This window comes from Medicago truncatula, chromosome 4, assembly GCF_003473485.1.
Source record: "Medicago truncatula cultivar Jemalong A17 chromosome 4, MtrunA17r5.0-ANR, whole genome shotgun sequence".
NCBI classification, from domain to species: domain Eukaryota; kingdom Viridiplantae; phylum Streptophyta; class Magnoliopsida; order Fabales; family Fabaceae; genus Medicago; species Medicago truncatula.
Window position 1 is genome coordinate 27,803,224 of NC_053045.1, and position 10,073 is coordinate 27,813,296.

The window sequence follows — 10,073 nt, forward strand, 5'->3', positions numbered from 1 at the left end:
GGAAGATGATAGCTTACAAGAATAATGTTCCCTTACTCATTCACTGCTTCCAGGATAGTTTGACTGGTCCGGCACATACCTGGTTCATGGGGTTGAAAGGAGTCACTACTTTTGAACAGTTGGCTGAGGCCTTCATGTAACAGTACAAATATAATACCTATCTGGCGCCAAGTCGCAAAGAGTTGCAGTCCTTAACCCAGAAAGATAAAGAATCGTTCAAAGAATACGCACAACGCTTCATTCAAAAAGCTGCTCAGATTCGTCCTCCCTTGGATGAGAGGGAACTTTCAGAATTGTTCTATGAAACCCTGAGCTCTTGTTATTCAGAAAAGATGATTGTCTGTGCATCACAGAAGTTCACTGACTTGGTGGAAACAGGAATGCGTATCGAGGAGTGGGCTCGTAAGGGAGCAGCTGTTTCGGGAAGTTCTTCAGGTGGTTCTTCAGGGGTTTCGTCCAATGGTAATAAGAAATTTGGGAATGGTTACCCAAAGAGGAATGCTCAAGAGGTTGGCATGGTGGCTCATGGAGGACCTCAGCCCGTGTACCCAAATCACCCCTTTGTTGCCAACATCACCCCACAAATGACCGCACCCCAGAACCCAAACTATCAATCACCCAGACCTCAAGGACCTGCACCATACTACCCCCCATTATACCAACCACTATACAACCTACAACAATTCCCTCAACAACCATATTACCCCCAACAACCATACCAACAAAGACCACAACAACAACCCCGTCCTCAGGCTCCTCACAATCAGCAGTATCAAAGGCAACAATTCGACCCCTTGCCAATGACCTATGGAGCATTGCTCCCTTCTTTACTTGCACAGAATCTAGTCCAAACAATACCACCTCCTCGCATTCCAGACCCTCTCCCACGCTGGTACCGTCCGGACCTTCATTGTATTTACCATCAAGGGGCACCAGGCCACGATGTGGAGCGTTGTTTTGCTCTTAAGAAAGAGGTTCAGAAACTGATAAATAGTAAAGAGTTAACCTTCACCGACCCTGATGCTGTGGCTCAGAACAATCCTCTGCCTACTCATGGGCCTGCTGTTAATATGATTCAAGACGATCAGGAAGAGGCTCGCATTCTCTCTGTAGGTGATATCAAGACTCCTCTGGTACCGATACATGTGAAAATGTGTAGAGCAACTCTCTTCAACCACAATCATGAAGCTTGTGACATATGTTCGATGGATCCTCGTGGATGTGTACAAGTCCAGAATGATGTGCAGGGTCTCCTAAATAGAAGGGAACTTGTGGTTACAAGGGAACCCGAGAGCAAGGACGTCTGTGTTGTCACTCCGGTATTCAGAGCCAGGAGGCCGCTGGTGATAAACCCTAACAGTACAAAGCCCGTTGGTACTCCCTTGGTAATCTGTGTGCCTAGGCCCACGCCTACTACTGCTCAGAAAGCTGTACCCTACAAGTATGAAGGCACGATTCTAGAGCCCGGAAGTGAGACAACTTCACCTGTTGCTGTGGATAATATCGCAGAGAATAGCCGGATTTTGAGGAGTGGCCGCATCCTTCCTACGGTGGGTCTGAAGAGTGTTAGTGTTCCGTTCGATGAGCCAGTAAAAGAACGAAACGCCGGTAAAGGTAAAGCTGGGGAGCAGGCCAAAGAGTTTGACTTTGAGGATGCCGATGAAGTCTTGAAGCTGATCAAGAAGAGTGAATACAGGGTGGTGGACCAGCTGTTACAAACTCCTGCGAAGATTTCCATCATGGCCCTGTTGTCAAGTTCTGGTGCTCATCGGGATGCCCTGAGGAAAGTACTAGACCAGGCATTTGTGGATTATGATGTAACTCTGGGTCAATTCGAAAGCATCGTGGGGAATGTGACCGCGTGTAACAGTCTGACTTTCAGTGATGAAGATCTCCCGGCGAGGGGAATAAGCATAATCAAGCATTACTCATCTCTGTACTTTGCAGAACGGACTCGTTATCCAACGTCCTGATAGATACCGGCTCTGCACTTAATGTGATGCCCAAGTCAACTCTCGACCAATTGGCGTACTCCGAGGCTCCTTTGAGACTTAGCAAGGTGACGGTGAGGGCCTTCGATGGAACTAGGAGATCGGTATATGGTGAGGTAGATTTGCCAATTTCGGTCGGCCCACATGAATTTCAGGTTACTTTCCAAGTCATGGAAATCCAGGCTTCTTTCAGCTGTTTGCTCGGCAGACCCTGGATTCATGACGCTGGGGCTGTGACATCTACTCTCCATCAGAAATTGAAGTTTGTAAGTCGTGGAAAGTTGATCACTGTGAGTGGCGAATCGGCCTTTTTAATCAGCAATTTGTCTGCTTTCTCTGTTATCGGTGGTAGTGGTTCAGACGGGCCATCATTCCAAGGGTTCTCTGCCGAAGAAAGTGTCGGTAAGATTGAGACTTGTATGGCTTCGTTGAAGGATGCCCGGAGAGTAATTCAGGAAGGCAAAACCGAAGGCTGGGGTCAGCTAGTGGAGTTGCCAGAAAACAAGCGCAAAGAGGGAATTGGTTTCCTTAACAGTAAGCCTGGGATGTTCGACCCTACCAGAGGTTCTTTCCACAGTGCTGGTTTCATTCATGATTCGCCAGAGACCAATGCAATTTTAGATGATGCACCCGGAGGAGTGACACCGGTCTTTGTGACGCCTGGAGGAGCTTGCTGCAACTGGATTGCTGTTGACATTCCTTCTGTGACACCCCGCTCTAAGTAATGTGTTTGTCTTGTCTTTTGTTGTTTTTTGTTTTTAAGAAAACTCCTTTCGTTCTGCCCAAGGCGAAAGTGAAATCATGTAGGGCTTTGTTTTGCTTCTAGTACTTTTATTACAAATAAAAATCGTCGTTTCTATCACGGCTTTTATTACTTTTTATTTTTTGTTGCTTTTTCTGGAAAAAATGGTAATACAAAAATCCAAAAAAAATCATTCTCTTTTTCTTTTAAATTTCAAAACCAAAGGTCTGCATTTACTCATTAAAATCAATCATGAATCATGTGCAGACTGAACATAAGTGAATCCGTTGAACACAGTGACCCCATGCTTTCTCCCAACGTTGAGGTCCCGGTTTATGAGGCTGTGGTAGAGGAGGATGAAGAGATCCCAAATGAGATCAAATGGATGTTGGAACAAGAAAGGAAGACAATTCAACCTCATCAGGAAGAGATAGAAATCATCAATCTGGGTACTGAGGAAGACAAGAAAGAAATCAAGATTGGGGCATCGTTGGATGTATCTGTCAAGAAAAGAGTAATTGAGCTTATCAGAGAATATGTTGATATATTCGCATGGTCATACAAAGACATGCCGGGTCTAGACCCTGATGTCGTTGAACACAGACTGCCTTTGAAGCCTGAGTGTCCTCCGGTAAAGCAGAAATTGAGAAGATCTCATCCTGATATGGCCCTCAAGATCAAAGAGGAAGTGCGAAAGCAAATTGATGCAGGTTTCCTAGTCACATCAGAGTATCCTCAATGGTTGGCCAACATAGTGCCTGTTCCAAAGAAAGATGGCAAAGTCAGAATGTGTGTTGATTATCGGGACTTGAACAAGGCTAGTCCGAAGGATAATTTTCCTTTGCCTCACATTGATGTATTGGTTGATAACACTGCTAAGTGCAAGGTTTTCTCCTTCATGGACGGTTTCTCCGGCTACAATCAGATCAGGATGGCTCCTGAGGATAGAGAAAAGACGTCTTTCATCACACCCTGGGGTGCTTTCTGCTATGTGGTGATGCCATTTGGTTTGATAAATGCTGGTGCCACTTACCAGAGGGGTATGACCAAAATCTTTCATGATATGATTCACAAAGAAATTGAGGTCTACGTAGATGATATGATTGTTAAGTCTGGCACAGAAGAAGAACATGTTGAGTATTTGTTGAAGATGTTTCAGCGGTTGAAAAAGTACAAGCTCCGGTTGAATCCTAACAAATGTACTTTCGGTGTTAGATCTGGTAAACTCCTAGGCTTTATCGTCAGTCAAAAGGGTATTGAAGTTGATCCCGACAAGGTCAGAGCCATCAGAGAAATGCCTGTTCCAAAGACAGAGAAGCAAGTCAGAGGTTTTCTTGGTAGACTCAATTATATCTCCAGATTTATCTCTCACATGACCGCCACATGTGGACCAATTTTCAAGTTACTCCGCAAGGATCAAGGGGTGAAGTGGAATGATGATTGTCAGAAGGCTTTTGATCAAATCAAAGAATATCTGTTAGAACCTCCAATTCTTGTTCCTCCAGTTGACGGAAGACCTTTGATCATGTATTTAACAGTACTGGAAGATTCCATGGGCTGTGTTTTGGGTCAACAAGATGAAACCGGAAAGAAAGAGCACGCTATCTACTATTTGAGTAAGAAGTTCACTGATTGTGAGTCCCGATATTCTGTACTTGAGAAAACTTGTTGTGCTTTAGCTTGGGCTGCCAAGCGTCTCCGTCATTATATGATTAATCATACAACTTGGTTGATATCCAAGATGGATCCTATCAAGTACATATTTGAGAAGCCAGCTTTAACTGGAAGGATTGCTCGCTGGCAGATGTTATTGTCCGAGTATGATATCGAGTATCGCACTCAGAGAGCAGTCAAAGGTAGCATCTTGGCAGAACATTTGGCTCATCAACCAATCGAAGACTATCAACCAATCAAATTCGACTTCCCAGATGAAGAGGTTATGTATCTAAAAGCAAAAGATTGTGACGAACCAGTGTTCGGTGAAGGTCCTGATCCTGAATCCGAATGGGGTTTGATATTCGATGGAGCTGTTAATGTCTATGGAAGTGGAATTGGTGCGGTACTCATTACCCCTAAGGGTACTCACATCCCTTTTACCGCGAGGTTACGTTTTGATTGCACAAACAACATCGCAGAGTACGAAGCTTGCATCATGGGTATCGAGGAAGCCATCGATTTAAGGATCAAGAAAATTGTCATTTATGGAGATTCCGCTCTTGTGATTAACCAGATCAAAGGAGAATGGGAAACTCGTCATCCTGGATTGATTCCCTACAGAGATTATGCAAGGCGTTTGCTGACATTCTTCAACAAAGTAGAGTTACATCATGTGCCCCGCGATGAGAATCAAATGGCAGATGCTTTAGCTACTCTATCCTCAATGATCAAGGTGAATGGTCACAATACTGTGCCAGTAATCAATGTCCAATTTCTCGACCGACCTGCTTATGTGTTTGTAGCTGAAGCAATTGATGATGACAAGCCATGGTATCATGATATCCAAGTTTTCCTTCAAACTCAAAAGTACCCACCTGGGGCATCCAACAAGGACAAGAAGACATTGAGAAAATTGTCAAGCCGTTTCTTCCTTAACGAAGACGTTTTGTATAAAAGGAACTTTGATGGGGTCCTACTTAGATGTGTGGATAAGCATGAAGCAGAAAAATTGATGCGCGAGATTCATGAAGGCTCTTTCGGAACTCACTCATGTGGGCACGCCATGGCGAAGAAGATATTGAGAGCTGGGTACTACTGGATAACAATGCACGCTGATTGCTACAATCATGCCAAGAGATGCCACAAATGTCAAATCTATGCTGACAAGATTCATATACCACCATCTATGCTCAATGTCATCTCTTCCCCGTGGCCCTTCTCTATGTGGGGCATTGACATGATTGGTCGGATTGAACCAAAAGCTTCCAATGGGCATCGCTTCATATTAGTGGCTATCGATTATTTCACCAAGTGGGTTGAAGCAGCATCTTACGCCAATGTGACCAAGCAGGTAGTGGTCAGATTTATCAAGAACAACATCATCAGCCGCTACGGTGTTCCCAACAGAATCATCACAGACAATGGCACAAATCTGAATAACAACATGATGAAAGAGTTGTGCGATGACTTCAAGATTCAACATCACAATTCTTCTCCTTACAGACCACAGATGAATGGGGCAGTTGAAGCTGCAAACAAGAACATCAAGAAGATCATACAGAAGATGGTAGTTACTTACAAGGACTGGCATGAAATGTTACCCTATGCTCTGTATGGATACCGTACCTCAGTGCGAACCTCGACAGGGGCAACCCCTTTCTCTTTGGTATATGGTATGGAGGCTGTACTACCTGTAGAGGTTGAGATTCCTTCTTTAAGAGTCTTGATGGAAGCTGATTTGTCTGAAGCTGAATGGTGCCAGAGCAGGTACGACCAGTTGAATTTGATTGAGGAAAAACGTATGGCTGCTTTGTGTCATGGACAGTTATATCAGTCAAGGATGAAACAAGCATTCGATAAAGGAGTCCATCCCCGCGAATTCAAGGAAGGAGATCTTGTGCTCAAATGTATCAAATCCTTTCAACCAGATCCTAGGGGCAAATGGACCCCAAACTATGAAGGTCCCTACGTGGTGAAGAGAGCTTTCTCTGGTGGTGCTTTAATTCTTACAAATATGGATGGAGAGGAGTTACCTCGTCCTGTGAATTCTGATGCAGTCAAGAAATACTTTGTCTAAATATATAAAAGAACAGCTCGGTAGGTCGAAAACCTGAAAGGGCGGCTTAAACCAAAAATGAGCGTCTCGGTGGATCGAAAACCCGAAAGGGCGGTCCAGGCAAAAATTAGAGACAAAAAAAAAGGGAAATTATCCTGATAGATCGAAAACCCGCAAGGGCGATCTATGCAAAAATTAAGGATTGAGACAAGTAACTGCATCAGATGAAACATCACTCGCCCGAGACACCTTGACTGTCAGAAGTTCTCTAATATTGAAGCATCCAAACTGTGGAATTCAAAGTGGTTAAGAAGTATAGCGGTTATTGTGTTCAATGTACCTATCCCTTATAATTACCATATTCCAACTCTTTGTAATCTATGGTGCCATGCCTTTAGCCGGTCACCATTTCTATTAAATCAATTTGAGCATGTGCCCCTTTGTTGGAATTCTTGTTTATTCTATGTGCAAAAAAATCTTTCTTTCGTTTTTAGTATTAGTATTTGAAGCAAAAATTTTGAAAACTTTTCTAAAGATTTTATGTTTTCTTTCCAAAAAAAAAAAAAAAACAAAAATGACAAACATATTATCTTTAAAAACATGTATCACATAAGTATGTGTCAACAGTTGGTCCGAAACAAGCAGGTTCAACAAAGAAGAAATAGTCATTGCAAAAAAAAAAAAAAAAAAAAAAGAAAGAAAGATAGAGAGCGCCCTGGTGGATCGAAAACCCGAAAGGGCGATCCAGGTAAAAATTAGGGGCATACAAAAAGAGAAAAAGAAAAATGTCTCCCCGGTGGATTGAAAATCCGAAAGGACGATCCAGGCAAAAGTTAGGGATTTCAAAAAAAAATATATACAAAAAGCAATGACTATTCAGACAAGACAGTACGGTGTTGCATTGATGAAATGGCGACTTCTACCACAGTTTGTGAAGACTTACCTCAGCAGTATGTTTAAGGGTTGTACCCTAACAATGGTTGATTCATCCCCCGTGACTTTATCCCCAATGAAGGCTTTGAGTGTTCGTACAGTGATGCCGGGCCATTCTCCTCGTAGACCTGCCCAGTCCTGTCTCAACAATCTTACCATTACACCATCATATGAGTCTCATACATATTCATCCATTCATGCATACATAGCACGCATATAAACATCATCCATACATAGTTGCATTTTTACCCAATATTTTGCTTCATTATCCTCAAAATGTGTCTAAATTCAGGTATGTTATAAAACCAATCATGTTTCAAAGTGGCAGGTCTCGCCAGTAACCAGTCTATACAATTGCCCCATCGTCTTCAGACAATTTCATTATTCCCCTCAGGTGTATCTTTGTCAAGTTAATCCCCACTCATATCAAGCTTTACAATGTCTTTAATTTAGCCACTCGTCGGCCCGTCATGTCTTTACTTTAGCCACTCGTCGGCCCGTCATGTCTTTACTTTAGCCACTCGTCGGCCCGTCATGTCTTTATTTTAGCCACTCGTCGGCCCGTCATGTCTTTACTTTAGCCACTCGTCGGCCCGTCATGTCTTTAATTTCGCCATTCGTCGGCTAATCATGTCTTTACTTTCGCCACTCGTCGGCTAATCATGTCTTTACTTTCGCCACTCGTCGGCTAATCATGTCTTTACTTTCGCCACTCGTCGGCTAATCATGTCCTTACCTTTACCTTGAAGCAATATTAACAAACATTATCATTTATACTCCAGTCGTTTCAAGCTACCTCACAGCAATCGTAAGCATTATTTATCATTTCCTTCCCTAGCGATACCTATCCTTTTGTTCCCCAGTCAGTCTTTATGCATCAACTGTACATTCATACTTGCATCATATTCGGTCATATCATCACCTTCATTAGCATCGCATCTCTGGTATTTCAAACGGTCCAAAATTGGCGTTTTGTTTATATTTAAGTCTCCTCGACCCTGTGGTTTAAAAGTTTTCCCTTTTAAAACCTTCGTGACGAAGAAACTTAAATAGGGGCATCTGTCATACCCCAAATTTGGCCCGTTTGAAATCTTTTATCCGTTTCTTTCACCATTTAAAACTCGTTTTTGTGTCGTCTTTAATTATAAAAAAAAAAAAAAACTGTCATCTTGCATTTAAGTCTCTGCTCGCTTTTTTACAACAGTTAAAATCACTTCATCCGTTTTTTATATGACTTTTAGACGCATTTTATTTTTAAAAGTTTTAGTCGTAACGGTCAAGTCTTTTTTTTTAAAAAAAAAAAAGGGGTCTAATTGTATTTTAAAAGTCGCGTTTTTTAATCATTTCAGACAAAATTTCGGCAGGGAGGATACTTTGAAGTACCTCATGTCAGATTTCAAAAGACCTTTTTTTATTATTATTAATTAATATTTTATTCTTATTTTATTTGTCATTTTTATTTTTTTATTTTTTGTTTATTATTATTTTATTTTTTATTTTTTTATCTTTTGAAAAAAAACCAAAGAAAGGAAAGTCAGTCACGTGACTTTCTTTCTTCTTTCCTTTTTTTTCTTTTTTCTTCTTTTTCTTCTTTCTTTTCTTTGTCTTTTTATTTTTATTTGTTATTTGTTAAGTCTTTGTCCCCAAGTCTCAGCTGCAGGGGTATTTTGGTCTTTGATCTGTACCAGAGCCAACCCTATTTTGTCACTATAAGTACACTGTCCAATCATTGGGAAGAGGGCCAGAGAGAATCACTGTAGCAGCCGCAGCAATCATTCAGAAACCCTAATCTTTCATCTCTCTCAACTTTTTCAGATCAAAAATAAAAATACACAATAATCATCATGAATGTTCATAGTTGTTCATCATGAACATGAACCACAATCATTTCCAGAAACACACAATAACAACATAAACACCTCAAATCTACACAAATCCGAACCCAACAACACAAATCCGAATCGCATAACAACAACAGCTCAGAATACCACAACAAACACGGCAACAACTCAGATCGGACCAAAAATCAAAAAAAAAGAAGCAAACTGGACCGGATTCATGGATTTCAAAGGAAACAGAGCTAGGTCGAAATTGATTTGAAGCTTTCCGTCGCATTTCTAGTGTTAATCTCCGAATATAACTGAGGTAACGCGTTTTCTTCGATCTATTCCGTTCTGTGTTCGTATTTGATGATGAAGTAATGTTTACAAAGGGTTTTTGTTGAGTAAGTTTTTTCTAGATCTAGGGTTTATGTGAGCTGTTTTCAAAAATTTGAGTGTAGATTCGTATAGAGAAGAGAAAGAGGAGCAGTTTGGAGTAAAAAAAATTTCAAAAAAAAAATAAAAAGGGCTCCGACGCGGCGGCGCTATGGCCGACCACCGCGCCGGAGCAGCTCCGGCCGCCCCTCCCCCACCTTCTTCTCCGGCGAGCTTTGTAGAGAGAAGGGGGAGCTTCTCTCTCTAGGTTTTTTTTAGAAAGAGGAATTGTGTGATTTGTGTTGTGTTTTTTTTGTTAAAACCCTTTTATAGTGCTTTCTTTTTTTGGTTTGGTCTTGTGCACATGCGCATACTGCAATTCAGTGCTCCATCGCGTTACAGCCCTTGGATCTGGATCATTCCTTGATCTGAGGGCTCCTGTGTCTCTTGATCTTGGATCATGTGTGTGTTATTCTGCGTGAATGTAGTGTAGTTTCTGT

At 41.8% G+C, this 10,073-nt stretch overlaps 1 protein-coding gene across 1 annotated transcript; it reads left to right on the forward strand.

Moving 5' to 3' along the window:
• The first annotated feature begins 332 nt into the window (after nucleotides 1–332).
• Nucleotides 333–1,973, forward strand: LOC112420846 (uncharacterized). The gene has a single exon (XM_024780588.1). It carries the CDS (start codon nucleotides 333–335, stop codon nucleotides 1,971–1,973), a length of 1,641 nt encoding a protein of 546 aa, XP_024636356.1.
• The last annotated feature ends 8,100 nt before the right edge of the window (nucleotides 1,974–10,073 follow it).